Source organism: Ursus americanus, chromosome 18 (genome assembly GCF_024610735.1).
Source record: "Ursus americanus isolate L20-20 chromosome 18, mUrsAme1.1.p, whole genome shotgun sequence".
In the NCBI taxonomy this organism is placed as follows: Eukaryota; Metazoa; Chordata; class Mammalia; order Carnivora; family Ursidae; genus Ursus; species Ursus americanus.
The window spans coordinates 51,429,461-51,453,433 of NC_142144.1; the positions used below are offsets into that span (position 1 = coordinate 51,429,461).

The window sequence follows — 23,973 nt, forward strand, 5'->3', positions numbered from 1 at the left end:
CTTTTCTCTTACTTTGTTTTGGATGGGAGTTGAGAACAGCTGGTGACAGTCTTGCACATAATAACCCTTCACAGACTTACAGACCTACCAGGAAGTTGATTCAAACAGGATGGAACGTTTAAATGAGCAGATGGATACAGACTTGACTTCAGGTTTATTAAAGAAAATGAGTGTGCCTGGGGTTCCAAATTGTCCTCCATCTAATTTAGGCATTTTCAGCATTTAGCCTCCAGGGCAGACAAAAGGCTTCAGACTGTCAATGCCATGCTTTTGCCCTTTGCTTTGCTTTTCTTCACTTCATAATAGGAAGTGGCAGCTTCCTCTTCGCCTCCCATTCCTTCCACATTAGAAAGTAATTTCTCATTAGACGCCCAGTTTTACCTTGAACTCATAAATAAAGCACAGCTACTCTGGCTGCTTCCTGTGTGTCTTTTCTGGCATCGTATAATGTAATCTTAAAGCAGAACCTGTCCAAATGAGTGACATTGTCGTTGTTGTTAGGCATTTTGCAGGTGACATGAGCTGGAAGCCCTGGGCTCATTCAGCCGTCTGGGGTGGGACCCCGAGGGCAGAGCAATGACCAGTGCTCCTGAAGCTAGCTGAGCCTTCCCTGGACTGTAATGCCAAGGCAGTCCTTTCTTTCAGCCACGAAAATTCAAACTCATTTTACTAGGTACTCTTGTGGTTTGAGAATGTTTCTTTTGTGAGGTTCTATTTGCTGATATGTTGCCATTTGATAATTTATTTTCTCTAATGGACCAAATGGACATTCAATGTCAAAAGGACATTCTTCAAAAGTCAGCACGTGCCTTGCATTTCTGTCTTATACATCATCCTTTCCCGTCAGCCCCTGGTGCAATGTGGGCATAATACATAATAAGGTTCAAAACTTAACAGGGCGCCTGGGTGGCTCAGTTGGTTAAGCATCTGCCTTCGGCTCAGTCATGATCCCGGGGCCTGGGACAGAGCCCCGTGTTGGAATCCCTGCTCAGCAGGGTGTCTGCTTCTCCCTCTCCCTCTCTCTGTCTCAAATAAATTAATAAAATCTTTAAAAAATATATCATATAGCCCCATTTATTAGCTATAGATTTCATGGAAGCCAATAAAATCTGGATATTTAAAAATATGTTTGGAGAGATAGATGCCTGTAGACCAGGGTCTCTTCAAAGCAGGACCTTTGGCAGTTTGCACTGGATAATTCTTTGTCGGGGGGTCTGTCCTTTGCGTGGTAGTATGGAAGAGCATCCCTGGCCTCTATCCACTATTTAGTGGCCAGTAGGACTGCCCATCATGCATACCCATTTGTGAGAAGAAAAATGTCTCTGGACATTCCCAGATGTTCCCTGGGGGGACAAAGTCTCCCTCCGTTAAGATCCGCTGCTCTAGACCCTATACCTTTGAGAGAGGTTCGAGTGGTCTGATGCTGGTCTCCTGAGCAGTCGCAGGGACCCTTCTTCAGCGTATTTGCTTATTTCAGGTTAAAAGCTGCTTTTATGGAGAGGAAAATTTAAAAATACTGTTAACTAAGGAACAAAATCTAAAGCCTGAAAACGTGAGATCAGGTTGTCCAAAATGAGATCAGACAGGGCGCCTGGGTGGCTTAGTCAGTTAAGCGTCTGACTCTTGATTTTGGCTCAGGTCGTGATCTCTGGGTCATGAGACTGAGCTCCAAGTTGGGCTCCATGCTCAGCAGGGAACCTGTCTTTCTCCCTCTGCCCCTCCCCTGTGCCTTCTCTCTCTCTCTGTCTCTAAAATAAATAAATCAGTCTTTAAGAAAAGTGAGATCAGGCAACAGCAGACACCTAAATCTGTTTCGTCTCCGTCTGTGGTGTCCGCCCCAGGAATAATAAGGGTGTTTTATGCTATAAACTGTCAACGTGTGATTCATATGCAACTGCTTGTTTACAGGTAGAGGTGGAGGCTTATGACTTCTTCTTCGAAAGGAGTGCACCTATCACAGTGCTCATCTCCATCAGAACAGCGGATACGAATGCCCCACGAGTGTCCTGGAACACAGGTGAAGCTCCGTGTAGGGCGTCAAGCCACAGAGCCCGGAAGAGAATCCTGGAAAGTAGATGGGTCGGGAAAGAAAGGTGGTTTTCCTCCCATTTCACACACGAGGCAACTGAAACCCAGACCAGTGAAGGCAATCAGATCGTTGTTTCTGTTTTGGTTTGTTTTTCCTATCAGCAGGGTGAGAAACTTAAATCCAGGATTCCTGTGTGGTGAAGCCAAGTTTTTCCTCTGGAAGAAATAAGCCAGAAGGGACACCTTTCAACTGAATGAGGCAAAAAAAGTGACTATTTATGATATTGAGCTGTAATTGGACAGAGAGAGAAAAGGCCTCCAACTCTGAAGGAGGGAAGGAAGATGTAGACATTCATTATCCTGTTTTTAGGACAATGTGCAAGGAAGCCACAACACATGAATAAAGAGCTTAAACTGCTTTATTTATTTTAAAGAAGGTCACTTCTGAGTGGTCTTATTAAAGACCATATTAAATATATGCAGTGTATATATTTAGATCAGATGTTAATGTGGAGTGTGAACGAAGATTTTTTCCTTTCCCACTGATCCCATTTAAAGCATTCAGAACATACTTACAAGTGGTGGCGGTCGGTTCTGTTAGGGGGGAAAATATCTCTGATTTAAATGCTCAGGTGGTGGCGTAAACTTGTCGCTGTGTGTCTGTGTCTGTGTGTGTGTACACACGCGCCCTTGCATGTGGGTACACACACGTGCCCGAGTTTCAGTTGTGAGGAGAACATTGGTTGAGCAGTCTTGCTGCTTTTGTGTCCCACTCTACCTCTGTTAGAGGGATAATGAAAGAAAAGGAATTGATAACCTGAAGTTTAGTAATAATCACATATTAAGCAGAGTATTGCTTGAGCATAGCGATTTAATAGTCTGTGTGATCTGTGAAACTCAAGCTTGTTAAGAGAGCTCCAAATCTGGTTTTGGCTACTTTGGACATAAGAATCTTTTTTAAAATGAGTTTTTACTTATTATGAATTTAATATATGTACATCATGGAGAACTTGGAAAGTACATTAAACAATAAACAGAATGAATGGATAATTATGATAATAATGAATGGATAGTAATGAATAAATGAAACAGTAATGAATAAAATCATTTATTACTCCACCATGAAGACAGAATGAATGTTAATATTTTTCTATCTATCCTAGTCTTCTTGCTTGCTCTTCTGCTGTGTCCCATGATGCCTTGCACTATGCTGTACCGTGCACTCATGGCTTCAAAATTCTTAGTACCAGTCACAGAGATTTTTTTTTTAAGTAGTCTCCACACCCAGCATGGAGCCCACATGGGGCTTGAACTCACGACCCTGAGGTCAAGACCTGAGCCAAACCAAGAGTTGAACACTTACCCAACTGAGCTACCTAGGCGCGCCTCACAGAGATATGTGCTTGTCCTCCCTCTCTTCTTTCCTTCCTTCTTTCTTTCCTTTCTTCTACCCTCCTTCCCTCTTTTCTTCCTTCCTCTCTGTCTCTGTCTCTGTCTCTGTCTCTCTCTCTCTTTCTCTCTCCTTCTTTCCTTCTTTTCAGACTGTATGTCTTATCCCAGGTTCCTAGCCAACACCCCTTGAGGCAGGTCAAGTGCACTAACCCTATACTGTAAACAAGAATGAGAGGGAAAGGAAGTTGTGGGGAACAAATAAAAAGGTGGCATGACCAAGTTGATGAGAAAGTGAAGTTGACTGTTCCATTGTACTGGTGTCTCCAGGAGGAGACGGAGCCACTGTGTGTGGGAAGAGTCAGAGTTTGGGTGGAGAAAGGGTGAATCGTCTCTCTCTTAGCTCCTTCACATCTCCTGTCTCACTGTGGTCAGTTTGCCTCACTGGATGTCAGCTCCTCACATGCCCATGATGTGCTGCGTGGCCCCTCTTTGTGGCTACTGCACAAACTCCCTGGGTCCCCTGGTGTAGGACCTAGCTATGGTCACAAGGGTAGGTCATGCCATAACCTGGCCCTTGCCCAAGAGGACGGTTGTGGTAACCAGCCACATCAGAAGGTGAGGCAATGGTGGCAACTGGTACTTTACAATCGGGGGGACTGTGGGGACCCTCATGGGGCTGCTGCTGTGAGAAAGCAGGCACACGTCATGGCCACGGGGGCAGGGGAAGCTGGGCAGGTTTGAAAGGGTGCGTCATCGGGTCCACCAGTACACTGCCTTTAAGTTTTATCAACTTGTTCCTTAAAAAGCTTTGCTACCATTTAAGATTCTTTGCAATCTGTCACCTCCTGGATCTCCTGAATATTGGGAATGGTTGGTGATGCTCAGCTCCCTGTTTTTCACTGGAATGTTAGGTCCAGGATCTGTATTCTTGCAGCTCTGAGCAGCACTTACCCTCTCTCCCCAGATTTCCTCCAGCATGCTGGGTCCAAGGAGGTGCTATTTCATTTCCTTTAGTTACAAAAGTCCCTTCTTTATTAGAGTCTAGAATAAAATTCAGCCCTCATTGCAAAGTGTCAGACACTTCATGTCTAATACCGTTAAACGCTCCCCTCGTGTAGCAGCTCCGTATTTGCACAGTTACCCACTTTACACCCTCTGTCCTGTGAGCTACTCTTGAGCTCATAACTTATATGGTAAAGCTCTTCTGATTCTTTTGCCCAATTAAAATATCTAGACGTCATCTTTGAAAAGTTCCTTGTGGACATTTTTGAACTAGAGATCACTGTGAACATAGCCTCTATTCTTTCCTTTAGTATTTATTTTCTGGACCATCATGCCTCCAATGGATGTATAAGGAACTGGTTGTCAGATTGGGGTTAATCGTATTAAAAGTAGAAATATTATGGGGCACCTGGGTGGCTCAGTCAGTTAGGTGTCTGCCTTTGACTCCAGTCATGGTCCCAGGGTCCTGGGGCCGAGCCCTGAGTTGGGCTTGCTGCTCAGTGAGGAGCCTGTTTCTCCCTCTCCTGCTCCCCTTGCTTCTGCTCTCTCCTTCTGTCAAATAAATAAAATCTTTAAAAAAGTAGAAATATTAATAAAATATGGGGTGCCTGGGTGGTACAATCAGTTAAGCATCTGACTCTTGGTTTCAGCTCAGGTCATGATCTCAGGGTCATAAGATCAAGCCCCGCATCAGGCTCCACACTGAGTGTGGAGCCTGCTTGAGTTTTTCCCTCTCCCTCTCTCCCTCCCCTCTGCATTCTCTCTCTCTCTCTCAAAAAAATAAATCTTTAAAAAAGAAATATTACTAAAAATAAAAGCTAAATTTCAATTTCTTGAAAAACTTTCAAAGATAAAATTTTGGCTAGTTTGTGAGTGAAAATTCATTAATCTTGCCTTAAAGTAGGCTTGTTGGCATGTCATAGAACTATCCAGGACATTTTCTGTTTTCTCTTGTAGGTCTGAGTCTTCTAGAGGGGCAGTCTCGGGCCATCACTTGGGAACAGTTTCAGATTGTCGACAATGATGACATCCATGCTGTCCAGTTGGTCACCGTGGGCGGCCTGCAGCATGGACGGCTTACACTAAGAGGTGAAAGATCAGTCTCTTCGACCTAGAAGAGAACCTGAGAAGTATTTTCTCCAAAGGCAGATCATGTTTAACAGGATGTACATAGCCATCTCTTGGGACTCATTTCTTTCTCTTTTTTTCCCCAAGTTTTTATTTAAATTCTAGTTGGTGAACATATAGTGTAATATTGGTTTTAGAAGTAGAATTTAATGATTCATCACTTACATATAACACCCAGTGCTCATCACGAGTGCCCTCCTTAATGGCCATCACCCATTTATCCCATCCCCCCCCACACACCTGCCCTCCGTTAACCCGCAGTTTGTTCTCTGTAGTTAAGAGTCTCTTATTATTTGCTTCCCTCTCTCTTTTCTTTCTTTTTTCCCCTCCCCGTATGTTCATCTGTTTTGTTTCTTAAATTCCACATGTGAGTGAAATCATGTGGTATCTGTCTTTCTCTGACTGACTCATTTGCTTAGCGTAATACCTTCTAGTTCCAGCCACATCATTGCAAATGGCAAGATTTCGTTTTTTTGATGGCTGAGTAGTATTCCATTGTATATATATATACCACATCTCTATTCATTCATCTGTCAATGGACATCTGGGTTCTTTCCATAATTTAGCTATTGTTGCTAATGCTGCTATAAACATTGGGGTGCATGTACCCTTTCCAATCAGTATTTTTGTATTCATTGGGTAAATACCTAGTAGTGCAGTTACTTATGGGGTAGTTCTATTTTTAACTTTTTGAGGAACCTCCATATTGTTTTTCAAAGTGGCCACACCAGTTTGCATTCCCACTGACAGTGCAAGATGGTTCCCCTTTCTCTAATCCTTGCCAACACCTGTTGTTTCCTGTGTTGTTAATTTTAGCCATTCTGACAGGTGTGAGGTGATATCTCATTGGAGTTTTGATTTCTATTTCCCTGGTGATGAGTGATGTTGAATATCTTTTCATGTGTCTGTTGGGCCATTTGTATGTCTTCTTTGGAAAAATGTCTATTGATGTCTTCTGCCCATTTCTTAAGTGGATTATTTGTTTCTTGGGTTTCAAGTTTGCTAAGTTCTTTATAGATATTGGATACTAACCCCTTATCTGATATATCATTTGCAGATCTCTTCTCCCTTTCTGTAGGGTGGCTTTTAGTTTTGTTGATTATTTCCTTCACTATGCAGAAGGTTTTTATCTCTATGAAGTCTCAGTAGTTCATTTTTGCCTTTGTTTCCCTTGCCTGTGGTGACATATGTAGTAAGAAGTGCTGCAACCTTGGTCAAAGAGGTTGCTGCCTGCGTTCTCCTCTAGGGTTTTGATTGTTTCCTGTCATTTAGGGATTTCATCCATTTTGAATTCATTTTGGTGTATGGTGTAAGAAAGCACTCCAGTTTCATTCTTTTGCATGTTACTGTCCAGTTTTCCCAACAGTATTTGTTGAAGAGGCTGTCTTTTTTCCATTGGAAACTCTTTCCTGCTTTGTTGAAGATTAGTTGACCATAGAGTTGAGGGTCCATTTCTGGGTTCTCTGTTCTGTTCCATTGATCTGTGTGTCTATTTTTGTGCCAGTACCATACTGTCTTGATTACAGCTTTCTTTTTTTTTAAATTTAAAAAATTTTTTTTACTTTTTTTAATAATAATATTTTTTATTATGTTAGTCACCATACAGTACATCCCTAGTTTTTGATGCAAAGTTCCATGATTCATTACTTGATTACAGCTTTCTAATAGAACTTAAAGTCTGGAATTGTGATGCCTCCAGCTTTGCTTTTCTTTTTCAAGATTGCTTTGGCTATTCAAGGTCTTTTGTGATTCCATACAAATTTTAAGATTGTTTGTTCTAGCTCTGTGAAAAATGTTGGCAGTATTTTGATGGCGATTGCATTAAATATGTTGATTGCTTTGGGTAGCATAGACATTTTAACAATATTTGTTCTTCCAATCCATGAGAATGGAATGTTTTTCCATTTCTTTGTGTTATCTTCAATTTCTTTCATAAGTGTTCTACAGTTTTCAGAGTACAGGTCTTTTACCTCTTTCATTAGGTTTATTCCTAGGTATCTTATGGTTTTTGTTGCAATTGTAAATGGGATTGATTCCTTGATTTCTCTTTCTGTTACTTCATTATTGGTGTATAGAAATGCAACAGATTTCTGTACATTGATTTTGTATCCTGTGACTTTGTTGAATTCATCTATCAGGTCTAGCAATACTTTTGGTGGAATCTTTCAGGTTTTCTACATAGATTATCATGTCATCTGCAAATGCTTGATTTCTTCCTTGCCAATTTGGATGCCTTTTATTTTGTCTGAGTGCTGAGGCTAGGACTTTTAGTACTGTGTTAAATAACAGTGGTGAGAGTGGACATCCTTGTCTTGTTCCTGCCTGTAGAGGAGAAGCTCTGTTTTTCCCCTTTGAGGATGAGATTAGCTGTGGGTTTTTCGTATATGATCTTTATTATGGTGAGGTATGTTCCCTCTATCCCTACTTTATAGAGGATTTTTATCAAGAAAGGACACTGTACTTTGTCAAATACTTTTTCTGCATCTATTGAGAGGACAATATGGTTCTTATCCTTTCTTTTATTAATGTGGTGGATCACATTTGATTTTTAAATGTTGAACCACCCTTGCAGCCAAGGAATAAATCCCACTTAATCATGGTGAATGGATCTTTTAATGTACTGTTGGATTTGATTCACTGGTATCTTGTTGAGAATTTTTATATCCATTTTCATCAGGGCTATTGGCCTGTCATTCTCTTTTTCAGTGGGGTCTTTGTCTGGTTTTGGAATCAAGGTAGTGCTAGTCTTGTAGAAGGAGTTTGGAAGTTTCCCTTCCAATTCTATGTCTTGGAACAGTTTGAAAAAAATAGATATTAACTCTTCTTTAAAAGTCTGGTAGAATTCCCCTGGGAAGCCATCTGGCCCTGGACTTTTGTTTGTTGGGAGATTTTTGATTACTAATTCAGTGTCTTTGCAGGTTATGGGTCTGTTGGAATTTTCTATTTCTTTCTGTTTCAATTTTGGCAGTTTGTATGTTTCTAGGAATTTGTCCATTTCTTCCAGATTGCTCAGTTTGTTGGCATATAGTTTTTCATAATATTCTGTTATGATTACTTGCATATTTGTGGTGTTGGTTGTGATCTCTCCTCTTTAGTTTGTGATTTTTTAAAAAAATATTTTATTTATTTCAGAGAGAGAGCATGAGTGGGGAGAGGGGCAGAGGGAGAGGGAGAAGCAGACTCCTTGCTGAGCAGGAAGCCCGATGTGGGGCTCAATCTTAGGACCGTGGAATCATGACCTGAGCTGAAGGCAGATGCTTAATGACTGAGCTGCCCAGGCACCCTTAATTTGTGATTTTATTTATTTGTGTCCTTTGTCTTTTCTTTTTGATAAATCTGGCTAGAGGTTATCAATTTTATTACTTCTTTCAAAGAACAAGTTCCTAGTTTCATTGATCTGTTTTACTGTGTTTTTGTTTGTTTCTATATCATTTTATTTCCCTTCTTCTGCTGGCTTTCGTAGCTGTTCCTTTTCTAGTTCCTTTAGGGTATGTATTTGAGACTTTTCTTGCTTCTTGAGGTAAGCCTGTATTGCTATATATTTTCCTCTTTTGGCCACTCTTGCTGCATCCCACTGTCGTGTTTTCATTTTCATTTGCTTCCATATATTTCTTACTTTTTAAATTTCCTTATTAACCCATTCATTCTTCAGTAGGATGTTCTTTAACCTCCATGTATTCGTGGTTTTTCCAAATTTTTTCTTGTGGTTGACTTCAAATTTCAGTGTTGTGGTCTGAAAATATACATGGTATGATCTCAATCTTTTTGTAATTGTTGAGGGTTGATTTTGACCCAGTATGTGATCTATTCTGGAGAACGTTCCATATGCACTCAAAAAGAATGTGTATTCTGCTGTTTTAGGATGAAATGTTCTGAATATATCTGTTAAGTCCATCTGGTCCAATGTGTCATTCAAAGCCAGTTTTTGCTTGTTGATTTTCTGCTTAGATGATCTGTCCATTGCTGTAAGTGGGGTGTTAAAGTCCCCTACTCTTATTGTATTACTATCAATGATTTTCTTTATGTTTGTTATTAATTGATTTATGTATTTGGGTGCTACCAAGTTGTGGGCACAAATATTTACAATTGTTAGATCTTCTTGTTGGATAGAGCCCTTAAGTATGATATAGCACCCTTTGTCATCTCTTTTTACACTTTTTGGTTTAAAATGTAGTTTGTCTGATATAAATATGGCTGCTCTGGCTTTCTTTTGACATCCATGAGCATGATAGATGGTTCTCCAAGTCCTCACTTTCAGTCTACAGGTGTCTTTAGGTCTAAAATGAGTCTCTTGTAGGTAGCATATAGGTAGATCTTGTTTTTTGTTTGTTTGTTTGTTTGTTTGTTTTGTTTTGTTTTAATCCATTCTGATGCCCTATGTCTTTTGATTGGAGCGTTTCGTTCATTTACATTCAGAGTGATTATTGATAGATATGAATTTATTCATATTTGTATTGTATTACAAATCCACTGTATTACCTGTAAAGTTGGTGTTTCTGGAGATTTTCTGTATATCTTTCTAGTCTTTGTTGCTTTTGGTCTTTCTTTCCAACTCAAAGAGTCTCCTTTATTTCTTGCAGGGCTGGTTTAGTGGTCATGAACTTCTTTAGTTTTTGTTTGTCTGGGAAACTCTTTATCTCTCCTTCTATTCTCAGTGACAGCCTTCCTGGATAAAGTATTCTTGGCTGCATATTTTTCCTATTCAGCATGTTGAATATATCATGCCACTTTCTTCCTGCCAGATTTCTGTGGAGAGATCTTCTGTGAACCTGATTTGTCTTCCCTTCTAGGCTTGGGAATTTTTTTTCCCTTGCTGCTTCTAGGTTCTTTCCTTATTTCTGTATTTTGCAAATTTTACTAAGATATGTCTTGGTGTTGGCCTGCTTTTGTTGATTTTGATGGGAGTTCTCTGTGCCTCCTGGATTTGGATGTCTCTTTCCTTCCCCAGATTAGGGAAGTTTTCAGCTGTAATTTGTTCAAATAAACCTTTTGTCTTAGGTGTCATTTCTAAATGAATTGTCATATCCAGAAAATCTGGAGGTCTTGAAACCATTAGCTTTTGTGTTAGGGTGCTCATATCAATGGATAACCATTTATTTATCTACTTATTTATTTATTTATTGAAGAGGGAGGGGCAGAGGAAAAGGGAGAGAGAGAGAATCTTAAGCAGGCACCATGCCCAGCATGTAGCCTAATGTGGGTCTCAATCGATCTCACGACCCTGAGATCATGACTTGAGCCGAAATCAAGAGTCGGACACTTGACTGAGCCACCTAGGCACACCTGGATGACCATTTATGAGTAGCATCTTGGACTTGGCTCATTATTTAAATCTCAGATGCCATGTAATACTCCTTCTAAATATACTCTTTAACTGATGATCTTATCCCAGTTGGAAGACAAAATATTTCCCTCTTATTTCTCTGATTCAGAAAAATGTATTGAAAAACAGAAAAACTTACTTTTTTAAATACTTGATAATCATTATGTTATTATTAGTAGCACTATTATGTTAATTATGTTATAATTAAGAATAGTAGTTAACAAGGTGATAATCCTAATAAAAATAATATTCATATCATATGATAATACAGTCCATTCCTTTCAATGAGCTCAGAAGATTGAATTCAATTATCCTCCTGGTATTCCTAACTATAAAGCAGAAAGGGAGCTCTTATTTGTTATCATTTGTGATTAAGAATTCTGAAATTAAAAATGAAATGATAAATTCTTTTGCCTAATCCCAGGAGAGTAGGAGATCACCTTAAGCCTGGGTATGTCAATCAGAGTGGATGTTTGGCTGCGTGTAAGGGAAACCCAGCTACAGTGACTTAAAAATTCAAGAGTTATTTTTCTCATGTGACAAGTTGCCCAAAGGTAGGCATTCTAGATCCATGATGCCAGGAGCTCTTTCTGCTCTGACAGTGGTTGCAAGATGGTGCCTATACTTCCAGACTTTGAGTCTGCATTCCAGGAAGGAAGGAAGAGAAAGGACAATGAAAAAAGTTATGTCAATTAATTTGCTCTCTTTAACAACTTTTCTCAGGAACCTGATACAGTGGGTTCCACTTAAATCTACCAATTCATATACTACCCCCCTAGATGCAATGGCATCTGGGAACCTGAGTGTTTTTAAATGGTCATATTGCCATTCCAAATAAAACTAGGATTCTGTTACTGGTGAAGAAGCAGAAAGTGGCTACTGGGTGAAGTAATCTATAGTGTCTATTATACAAATGTTTAATCACATATTCCAGTGAGGGCTTTAAAACAACCGTACAGTGTAGGGAGACTACTGGGGCACTTGCCATCAACAATTGTAATTGTTTATGTAGAGTGAATCATGTTTATTAATACTGTAGAAATGAAGAATAGAGTGGTAGACCATGATGATGTTGTGGTTCAGAGGAGGTAGAAAATAGTACTAAAATTTATTAAGTATTTTCTTTGTGCCAGATACTGTACAAAGTGTTATACATACTTTATCTTATATCAGCTTTATGAAATTAGGTAGTATTATTATTCCCACTTTACAATAGGAGAACCTTAGAAAAGTTGACTTGTCTAAGGTCATGTACTTAGAAAGTGGCTGAACTGGGCTTTGAATCCAGGCCATTTGATAACAGAGCTCTAGCTCTTGGGTAGTAAGCCAGTGACTCATGAATTTTAGCATGTTTAGCATGTTTAGCAAGATTCCTGGGGCTCACCTCCAGAACTTGCATTTCTAACAACTTCCCAGGTGGTACTAATGGTCCTGGTTCAAGATGGCCCCTCTAAGAAGTGCTGCCTTGTAGGATGATAGCAACGAGTTTAATAATAAACATATTTTGTAGGCTTACTGTTCTTTAAGTTCTCTCATCCTTTCTAGGGAATATGAGGTAGGTATTATTATCCCTGTTTTATAGATGAGTCTGAAACGAATTAAGTACCTTGCCCAAGTCCACACAGCTAATTAGCGTACAGCCAGTATTCAAAACCAGGTCTGTGGAGGCCCAGAGCTGACTAAACAAGATTGTTTGTTTAAGTGAGGCAAGTATTGGCTGGTCCACTTTTCTTAACACCCTCTCCTCTAGGGCTGCTTTCACTACAGCTGCTCCATTGGCACCCCTCATTCAGAGCTCCATCTCTGCTCTCTTCTTCAGGTGGGAAAGGATTTCTCTTCACTGTGGCTGACCTTCAGGCTGGAGTTGTTCGCTATCATCATGATGACAGTGACTCCACCAAAGACTTTGTGATCTTCAGGATATTCGATGGCCATCACAGCATCCGCCATAAGTTTCCCATCAACATTTTGCCCAAAGATGACAGTCCCCCGTTCCTCATAAGCAATGTTGTGATTGAACTGGAGGAGGAGCAGACGATACTGATCCAGGGTTCCATGCTGAGGGCATCAGACATGGACTCCAGTGATGACTACATCTTCTTTAATATCACGAAACCTCCTCAGGCTGGAGAGATCATGAAGAAACCAGGGCCAGGGCTGATAGGTAAGTTCTGAACAGTTATGATTGTTGGTGTCAGAATTTCTACAAGGGTGGACATCAAGTTTATGAGGTAAGATACGATTATCATTCCCATTTTATGGATGGGAAACCTGGCACCTAGAAAAGTTATATTGATCTATTCAAGTTTGTGCATCTGGGAAGTTCCAGAGCTGGGCCTCAAGCTAACTATTACACCATGAAAAATTATGTCTGCCAAGCAAGATGATAGAATAAATAAGAAGTGTTTGGCCTATTCTATATTATTGATAAAGTAATTTCATGAATAACATTTGTTTATGCTTTATTAGTATAATTTCATAACTACTTCTTGAAGTAGTCAGGAGTAACAAAATAGGGATCAAGTAGTTGGTGTTAGTTAAGACTATGTTTCTTAAAAATATTTTTTGTAATGCTAATTTTTCTATATATTTTAAGACAGGTGCAGCAACTTTAATTTTTCTGATTATTGTTTATAAGCTTTGATAAAAGTATTTAATGAAAATTCCTTGGATGCATACACTGCACTAGGCAGAGAATACTTTGGAGATAAGTCCAATATCTTTATACCCCAACATCTGGAAGATTGTTACAAAAGCATGTGGTGTTTTGTGGCCCCAATAGGCTATCCTGTCCCTGGCTTCCTTCAGAGAGATCTATTTAATGGCATCATTTACTATCGTCACTTTGGTGGAGAGATCTTTGAAGACTCTTTTGAATTTGTCCTGTGGGACAGCCATGAACCTCCAAATCTCTCAGTGCCAGAGGTAAGAAGCCATCTCTGAATACTGTCCTCAAGTCTTGTCCGCAGATATCCATTCTGGGAGGTGTTATTAGAAACTACACACAAGCAGGTTTTAAGGTTCAAAGTTTGAGAAGCAATGGGTTAGCAAAATTAAGTCAATTTCTTTGCAACATGACTTCTCCACCATTTACTTTCCTAGTAAGTTTTGTAAATGATTGTATTTATAAATATTGTATTTGTAAATTACTTGTAAAAACTCTGTGTATGCAGTGTTTTCAAGATCGTTTAACCATGGGGACCCTTTATACAGAACACCTCCCAAAATATGCTGGTTTTGTAACACTCAAGAAAACACTGGCATTTTATGTGTAGTGGTTGAAGTATAGTCTCTGAAGTTATACTGCCCATGTTTCTCTCCTCTCCTTGACCCTAACTAACTGATTGACCTGTGCCTCCTCAGGTCAGATTGACCAGTTTCCTCATCTGTAAAATAGGTAATAATACAACTTCCTTACAGAGCAATTGTGAAGGTAAGTGAGATAATTATGTATAAAGTACTGAGAACTTTCTGCCACATGATAAGTACTCAATAGATAAGTTAGCTCTTATTTATTGTTGCTTTTGAAGAACTATGAGTTTCACCATCACTCAAGTATATCATTTAAGTATACAGGATATGGAAATAAGTTTATGGAGGCATTCTCATATAGAAATTACAGAAAATGGAGTTAGTGTCGGATCTGGACAATTATAAAAGGGTAGACTCCATGCAAAGAGAGGATGGCTGGTGGTAGGGGTGGAAAAGACAGCTGAAAATAAGTGATCACTTATTATACATGGTTCTTTTTGCTAGGCATTTTATACCTATGATCATGGAAGGTAGCATGTGTAGGGATCAAAGCAAATCTAGAACCAGCTCTAGAATGATTATTCTAAAAGATTTTATGTATTTTGTTTAGAGGGTAGTAGGGACAGAGGGAGAGGGAGGAGGAAACAGACTCCCCGCTGAGGATGGAGCCCAGATACAGGGATTGGTCTCATGACCCTGAGATCATGACCTGAGCTGAAATCAAGAGTCAGATGCTTAACAGACAGAGCTACTGAGGCACCCTCTCTAGAATGATTTCTTAAAGCATGTGTCCTTATTAGTTATATGATGCTTCTCTTAATGTCACAGTCACTTACATTAGCCACTGCATGGGTGATTGAGCTATTCATCTGTTTGCTAGGACAAAAGTAACAAAAAGGGATGATCAGGAAGAATGACGTCAGAGAGCCCAGAAACTGAAGGAACTAGGTGATCCCTGTTAAGAGGGAATAGAGAATGAATGAGAAAATTCTTAATTCATCTGCATATTGAATAACAAATCAATTCCTTTACAAATAACAACTCCCTCCTTTCATCAATGTATTATATGCCATTTCTAGATTGCATTTTTGCTTGAGACCTTGGTTGACTTGATGATGCAAAATGGCAACTACTAATAGGATTTATTTTAAAATCTTCTATTGTATCTATCCAAACTGACCTGTTTCTGACTAGAATACATATCATTATTAGCAGATTATGTGTTTTATTAAAAATTGACTTCTTTTTCCTCTTCTGCTATTACATATTTTATACATAATAGGTATAGATTTATTTATGTTTATCTCATATTTATAGATCAAATGGAGATGTGAGATCTCTCTATAGTAAGGTAATGAAAACTTTATTGAAGCAGAATTATTTCTAAATCTTGGCAAATAACTCAAACCAAACTCTGTAGATCCAGTTATAAGTTTATTCCCTATGATGGATGGATTTCTGAAGAAGAGGTCATAATTATGCTTTTCTTTGCTTTTGTCTTCTTAATCTGTGCTGAGAAAGAGAGAGATAGAGACAGAATCTATGAATTTGCTGTGTCTCTGGCTCCTAAATATTCTCCAGCTCATTCTTATGTACCCGCCTCTGTACCTGACATCATTACACGTGTGTCTCGCCAGCATTTTAAATTCACCATGTCCACAATCCATAAGATACTTGGAATATTTCCCCCCAAAACTTGCACAAAACCACTGTAACTAAAATCCCTGAAGTCCTCCCTAGCCCTTTTCTCTGTCTAATAACAGATCAGTCAGCAGGTCTTACTAAATCTACTTGATAAATTTCTCTCATCCGTCTCTAGCTCTCCACCCCACTGCCAGTGCTTTGGTTCCCATCTTCATCTTTTGAGGGCTAGATTATCATCAGAATTCCTCACATGGGCTCTTAAGAATAGAGGAGATCAGCCACATCCTTGTAATTGAGGACAATTAAAACCCATTAATACAGTGGCAAAGTGTTTGGTAGCATTCCTATGGCATCCATTTCCCCCCACTTCTGATCAGTGGCTGTTTTAGCTTAGTCCTTCTTCAAACTATGGACCTACTCTCAGCTATAACATCACCTGCTCTAGGAAACCTCTGATGCCCCCCATTTCATAACTCCCCCAGGCTGGCTCAGCTTGTCCTTTTATATGATCTGATATTAAATAACTATAATGTGAGGCCATTATTTGTTTTATTGGATCAACTGTGAGCTCGCTGATGGCAGGAATCACAAATTATTTATCTCTGTGTCTTCAGGCTTTGGTTCAAGACTCAGAGCAGAACCTCAAGAACTGCTTTTTTTGTGCCCAAATGAACTCTGGCTCTTCCCATTTTTATTGAAAGTAGAAAATAGGAAGACTGAAACATTTGGTGGGAACTGGGGAGGGAGTGACATAGGGAGGAGTAAGCATAAATCTTTATTCTTCAGAGTGTCTAGGAATTAGTGTGTGCCAAACAACAAAACAAGTATTGTGTTTATGTGTTCTGATTAAGTGCTTTTGTGTTATAAACCCCCGATATCATCATTGAAACTCTACTTTTTAAGGGACTTGCATGATCATTAGTCTACTTGATGATTGCGTCTTCAATTTGGACAGGTATCTAGTCATGTCTTACACATAAAAATTCAGCAAAATCTGTAAAATAGTCAAGAATATCTGCAACTTTCTGCCATTAACTGGAAGTCCAGATAAAAAGGCTGCTTGACAGGAGCTTTTTTGATCAGAAGCTTCCCTGGTCACCAAAATTTAAAGCAAGGCACAGGATTGCTTAGGCCAAAATGTTGGGAAACTTCCTTTCATAGAGACAGAAAGCAAGGATCTCCTCAGATGAGACACAATGCACATAAAGCAAGAAAGAAGTTACATAAGCAGGAATACCCCTTCCCTCTTCTCGACCTTCTCTACTGAATGCTCCTTGAGAGGTTGACTGACACACCAGCCAACAGTGTATCTACACACCAGCAAGAAAACCCCTCTCTTTCTATCTTGGTTGTCCTTACTGTCATCAAATAAAGCCTCACCTGCTCAATTTGTTTTTGAAAAATATTTCCTCCTTCATCCTTCTCAGTAGAGGGTTTTATAGAGCTTAAGCTGTAAGAGGTCTTAAAACAGGAGAAAGTGATATAGAAGTAAAATGGGGTGGGTGGGAGGATGGGTGAAATAGGTGATGGGGACTAAGGCATGCACTTGTCGTGATGAGCACCGGGTGATTAAAATAAAAACTTAAAAAAAAAAAAAGTAAAGTAGAGAATGAAAAATAAGGATAGATGAGAGAAACAGGAAGAGGACTAAGAAATGGAGAAAGAAAGGAAGCAGGTACCACAAAGACCTGTGGGTCAAGTGGAAGGAAGCAACTGGACATGACTGGATGAGAGAACAGGTACCCTGGGCATGGGCATTTGTCTGAAGTCAGACTGGGAAGTGGGATGGGCAAAGCTAACATTGATAGTAGTTCCTGGGGCTGAGAAGTAGCACTGGATAATCTCAAACAGAAGATGCAAGGTAAAGAATCAGGCAAAAGTCAAAGCTGAGGCAGAGAAAGGATCAAGAACCCAGGCTTGTAAGAAACTCAGATATTAGCTGTCAGAGTATCATATATGGAGCCTGATTCTGAGGGTCAAGGTCAGGCTTTGTCATTTTGTGTACTGATTTATCACATTATATTCAGATTCTCTCCAAGTCTGTTTGCAGGTGCCTGTGGCCATAAGTAGACTGGAGGGATGTAGGGAGAGTCAGCAGCGAGAACCCAGTGATTGGACACTAGTTTTTCACTGTCTGGGAATGGGTGTTCAATAATGTCTTTTTTACAACCAAATTTCAGTACAATGAGAATTCTTTATTTCTCTATGGAGCTTGTTAAAATAGGATTTTTCTTACCCACAGACACACATACAATAATTGTTTAAACATGCATAAATATGTAAAGATACATCAATTTAAGTGATCATAAAGCATGTTGAAAAATGTGCCCACCAAGAATTACTACAGGGGTATAAAAAAGCATGCTTGTACATTCTTTTTACACAAAGAACACATTAGAGAATAAATTAGCATGGAAAATGGTCTCTTTGAAGGCACAATAACTATTGTTTCCATATTAAATCCAGTTTTTCAATTAAGTGGAGCCTTGCTGATGTGCTCTATGGCTGGGAGGTCCCATAGAGAATTTCTGAACTTTGTAGATTAGCAAAAAACTGTAATTGGAAAAAAAAATTGTGACACAGACTCCAGGAGACCGGAGAAATGACTGTCATTGTGTTCTTTTATTTTGATAACTGGCTTTAGTTTTTAATTATTGAAATGTTTCATAATGGAGTAGTAAATACGTTGTATGCTTTTGTAAAAGTAATCAAGGATGGAGACAGGGAATTAATTAATTGAGCACCTACTACCAGGTACTCACTGTGCTACTAGAGAGAAAAACAGAGCCCCAAAGGAGTTAAATTTTTTGCCCCAGGGAGTGTAGCTTGTAGGTTACCCAGCTGATGTCCCAGGCTTTATCATAGAAAAGCTTAACCATGTTTTAGTTTTTGCTTTGTAATTTAAAAAGGAATTTTCTTCATTTTCAAATTAAGTATTGTGAACACCATTATTGTAGACAAAACTGGCATTGCTGATCTGTGCTTTGGTAACAATATTAAAATAATTAGAACCAGGGTAAGAATATTCTCATGCATCAAGCCGTGCAAAGATCCATGGTGCCAAACAAATGTCCCATTTCGAGAGAGAATTAGTAATTGCTTTCTCGCAGCCAGTCATGGTTTATTAGAAAAAAAAAATGTGATGATAAAAGCTGTTTGGCAAAGCTGCCTTGTCCTCTTGCATGATCCCAAACCTGTGAGTATGATTGTAAGAATTTGAAAAATCACAAATAGGGCATGTTGACTGAGTTAGCAAACACCGATGAAGTATCTCCTACCTACAAAATACTATGCCAGTTGTTGTGGAGCAACCAGAATGAACATAGTATTTATTGAGCACCTACTATGTGCCAGACTTTTATCTATGTAACGATATTTGATCCTCATAACAACTCCATGAGGTGGTGATTGTTCTACTTAACTAACCAATAAAACTGACACCCAAAAAAGTTGAGTGACTTGTTCAAGATTAATAGCTACTGAGTGGTATACTCTGCGTTTTAACTGTCTTTCCACTGACAAATTCCACAGGGTTTGCACTATGCTATGATACTCCCCTTGGGGACCTTTCAGTCTAGGAGAGACTGGCATGTGAACTACTAACTAATAATATAAGGCAATGAAATAATAATGTTTGTGGAGGGATAAGCAAAATTCAGAAACAATTCCAACTGAGAAATTGGGCAAAGTTTTTTTTTTTTTAAGATTGGTTTATTTGTTTTAGAGAGAGAGTGTGTGAGTGAGCAAGTGAGGGGCGTGGGGAGGGGGCAGAGGGCAAGGGAAAGAATCTTAGGCAGACTCCCCATTGAGTGGGCAGCCCGACGCAGGGCTCAATCTCACAACCCTGAGACCATGACCGGAGCTGAAATCAAGAGTTGGACCTGCAACCGACTGAGCCACTCAGGAGCCCCCAAGAAATTGGGCTAAGTTTTAAGAAGAGACCTCAAGGGTAAGAAAGCCTCAAGTTGCTGGAGAAAGCAGGAGAAAAGCATTGCAGATTGAAGGAACAGCATGATCCAGAGCATAGAAGCTTGCTTGAGAACTAAAGCCTCGAATCTTGTGCTCATCCAGAGTCCTCGGTTAATGTTGAAAGGTGGTAAAAGATAAAGTTGAAAAATAGAGTGTGTCTAAACTGTGGAGGTCTTGGGTGCTATGTAGAGGAGCTTGAATGATTTAATCCCTCCTGAGTGGTGGTTTATTTTTTTTGGGAGAGGAATAACTGATTTCACTTGCATTTTTTTTTTTTTAAAGAGAACACTGGAGATACATAAAGTCTAGATTAGGTTTTGGAGTTAGGGCTCATAGGAAGCTGTTGCAATAATGTAGGGAAGAAAGGATGAGAGCTGGAGCTAGACCAGTAAGAGTGGGAATGACAGTTGGGGTGGGGGCGGGGTGTGGTCATGGCATAAGAAATTTGGTAAGCAGAAACTCTGGGACTTGGAGATGAGTTATGTGTCAGCGGAGAAGGAGGAAACAAGTCATGACAAGGTTTCTAGGATCAATGACTGAGTGGAGGGTAGTAGTGAAAGAAAGCACAGGTTGTTGGTGGAAGGGAGAAGTAGAAATAAAATCAGGAACATATTTTGGTATTATGTGCCTGTTCTGTAGCATTCATGACTGCATTAACTATAATTGTGGTAATTCTATTCTTAAAATATAGCATTAAATGGGTAAGAATGTTCCATTTTTGGCCCACATTCTTAATAGCTCCTGAATCGTTTCAATGGAAGTATATTACAAATGGGAGTTTTTGAAAAGCATCTTAACCATGAGTGGGTGATTGTGGGGCGTTTTCTTTGGTGTCCTTTGGTATTTCAAATTAATGGCACAGATAATTTCTTTCCAGGTGGTGACCATCCATATCACTCCAGTGGATGACCAGCTTCCAAAAGAGGCTCCTGGAGTTTCTCGGCATTTGGTTGTCAAGGAAACTGAGGTGGCCTACATAACTAAGAAACATCTACATTTTATAGATACAGAATATGACAGGGAGCTTCTCTACACGATAACAACACCTCCATTTTTCTCTTTCGGCCACAGGTATCTCTTGAGAAGTCATCACCTGGGCTATTTGTTGAGGGTTGTGTCCAAGGACTGAGTAGCAGGTGTCCATATACAGTACTGTGGTTCAGTTGCTCTGTTGGTCAGGCATGAACTTGTATTCAATTCCACATTTACTGTAATCTCAAACTTATCTCATACCTCCCTTGAAAAGCTGTATTAATTTGTAAGTGACCTGCCGCTTGTATTGTCTTCAGCTTAGGTAAGCTTAAAATGGTCCTTAATCTTTTTTTCATACAACATTTCTTTTTTCCTAAAGAGAACATATTTTTGTTTTTTAAATAAAATTTATTGAGTCTTCACAATACTGTTTTCAGTTATTGCAGGTCACAAAATTGTCATATTCTATGATCCCAATCAGAAAAATGACATGAATATATCTGAGGCTTGTGTCATGTATGTGATAGCAAGGAAACATTTTTTAGGATGGGAAGAACGATTCCCTTTCACGAGAGCCAAGTAGAAAATTCTGTACATTGTTTCTGCAGTCATAAGAATGGCATTGATGATTCTGGACTGAAGGCTAGAACCACCCTCCCTACCCCAACAGAAGGAGAGAATATAAAGATGGAATATTTTATTTCTTCTTACAATGAGCATTTGTAGCTTTAGAAAATTTGGTTGCAGGCTCTTTGACTTAATGTTTCTTGCCTGGAAAATTAGCTGATGTGTTCTCCTGTATCTCTCTTTAGACATCTGGATGCTGGGAAATTATTTATGGCAGATAGCATTCCAAAGCTGATCAAAAATCCTGCAGCCTCAGGGCTGAGATCATTCACTCAGGTATGATGCTCTGCTAAAATGTTGACAAACGTGATGGGGGTGTCTTCTGGGAGAAGGGATTACACTCCTAGTGTTCCACTTGAGAATGTTGGCCTTTGGCATCTGCCAGGAGCATCAAATGCTTGATGTCTACATTCTTTCTGGTTGCATACTTTTATTAAGCATGTGCTATCTATTTGACAATGCTTCATTGAGCTGGATGCAATTTCAAAATCTTGTTATAATTCAGCACAGCCTTTTGCATTATTTTACCAGTAGTCGGGCTCTGATTTATAGACCTGGTTCCTATGGTTTTATTCCAACACATTCAAGTCATTCAGGATCCTACTGTATTAATTTCCTAGGGCTGCCAAAGGGACCACATACTGGGTGGCTTAAAATAACAGAGACTTACTGTCTCAGAGTTCTGGAGGCTGAAGTCTGAAATCAAGGTGTTGGCAGGGTCAAGGTTTTCTCTGAAAACCTGTAGAGGAAGACTTCCTTGCCTCTTCCTCAGACTCTCTGACGTTCTTTGGCTTGTGGATCAACACTCCCGTCTGCCTCTGTCATCCTATGGCCATCTTCTCTCTGTGTGTCTCTCTCTTCTTATGAGGACACAAGTTATATTCCTTCCCCCATTCCCAAGTAACGTCATATTCTGAGGTACTAGAGGTTAGGACTTCAACATACCTTTTTTGGGGGGAACGCATTCAACTCATAATATCTACCACCTTCCCAAATCCTTCACCAACCTTCTCCCCCTTCCTGTGGACTCTACCCTGAATACTCTCCTGAAAGTCACCGTGATGGTGATGACTACTTAGGCAGCAGCTACCCCTGACTGTAGGGCTTCTTCTGCCTAATCTCACTGTAGTTAGATGTTGCAAATGAGTATGTAAACCCCATGTGCTCAGTACTACTATTTTTTTAATTTTATTTATTTTACTGATAAGGACACAGAGGCCTCACAAGTTTAAGTAACTTGACCAATATCACACAGCTAATTTGTGGTGGACCTGGGTTGAAATTCTCATCTCCTGTCTTTTATAGAGTTGACTGGCTTCAAGCACTTGACATATTTACTTAATTTCTTTGTTCTTATCCATCCTGGTGTTAGAAAAAGTGATTTATAAAATAAAGCTTTTTGGACTCTTCAAAATGTTGATGTTGGCATTTCCAATGTTGGATGTCAACATGATGGTTCTCGGAAAACTAGCTCTCTGAAAGGCTCTGATCCTTGCAGATGGGCACCCATGTATCCATCTTCATTTGCTTTGCAGCATGCTGTGAACCACATGAAGGTGGCCTACATGCCACCCATGCAAGATATAGGCATCCATCCAAGACATGTCCAGTTTGCCTTTTCCATCAGTAACCAGCATGGTGGCACTTTACATGGAATCTGCTTTAACATCACAATTCTTCCAGTGGACAATCAAGTTCCTGAGGTATGTACAATGTTCGATATGAAAGATGAAGAGGAGGGAAGACCTAAGGAAAGAAAGGAAAGACTTGAAGACTCACTGGAAATGCTAACTTTTCTATAGGCTATTTTCCAGAACTTTCTAATTTTTCAGCTACAGTGTAGGAAAAAAGCTTGGGGGAAGGGAGTCTTTCACCTCCTATGAGACTTTCTGTCTAAAAGGTGAGATTTTCCAGTTGCTGAATTTGGCATTATATTTAAAGCTTTATCAAAACCTCTTTCATTTCCTTTCCTTTCTGCTGAGTCTCACATGCTGATCAGGGAAAGGGGATTAAGTTATGGGTTTCTTAGCAACCGGAAGGACTTATTTGCTCTCGTTGCGGGCCAACTCTATGCTCACTAATCTAAATAAGCTTTTTAATTTTTCAAATGAATTAAGATGGATTCTTCCATCCTCTCCCATCCCAGCCCCATGTTGACATAAACAGTCAAGCACTTGGGTCTCTTATTAAAACTGAACTACAAAGGCGATGCTACCTTGTGCATCTTATCTGTGAGGCTGGACTTCATTTGTTCCAAACCCCATCTGAGGGCTAGACTTAACTCGTGTGGCTATTTCTGGGCTCATTTTCCCCCAGAAGTGGAAAGACAAGGTAGGATTACCTTTTCATCAGGAACCAGAGGGATGAGAACCCACATATGTCTCATCCCCAAGGAAAGAGGTCACCTTCCAGGTACCTACCTGGAAGACAGCCAGGAGCCCTGAGGCTCCCTCTTCCCCATCTCTACATCTGCCCAAAGTTGAAGGGCAGAGGTCTCCCTCTGAGGGACCAAGGGGCTTACCCAACCCACACAAGTATTCTGACTGAGCCAAACAATACTTTTAATTAATGAGTTGCCAACATTTAAACATCAGGAAGTTCCATATCAAGTCTGGATTTCTGGCTTCTCTTGAAAA

The 23,973-nt window shown here is 39.7% G+C and overlaps 1 protein-coding gene across 6 annotated transcripts in view; it reads left to right on the plus strand.

The window, feature by feature from the left end:
* The window catches only part of FREM1 (FRAS1 related extracellular matrix 1), a 173,774-nt gene that overhangs the window by 57,464 nt on the left and 92,337 nt on the right, over positions 1-23,973 (plus strand). For 5 of the 6 annotated variants that reach the window (XM_045780814.2, XM_045780813.2, XM_045780812.2 and 2 more), the window contains 7 exons: positions 1,909-2,017; positions 5,380-5,511; positions 12,693-13,037; positions 13,656-13,798; positions 20,616-20,809; positions 21,523-21,613; positions 22,873-23,040. In XM_045780814.2, coding sequence (XP_045636770.2) covers positions 1,909-2,017; positions 5,380-5,511; positions 12,693-13,037; positions 13,656-13,798; positions 20,616-20,809; positions 21,523-21,613; positions 22,873-23,040 — 1,182 coding nt within the window. The remainder of the gene's footprint in view (positions 1-1,908; positions 2,018-5,379; positions 5,512-12,692; positions 13,038-13,655; positions 13,799-20,615; positions 20,810-21,522; positions 21,614-22,872; positions 23,041-23,973) is intronic. The other variant, XM_087869630.1, reaches the window with a different exon arrangement.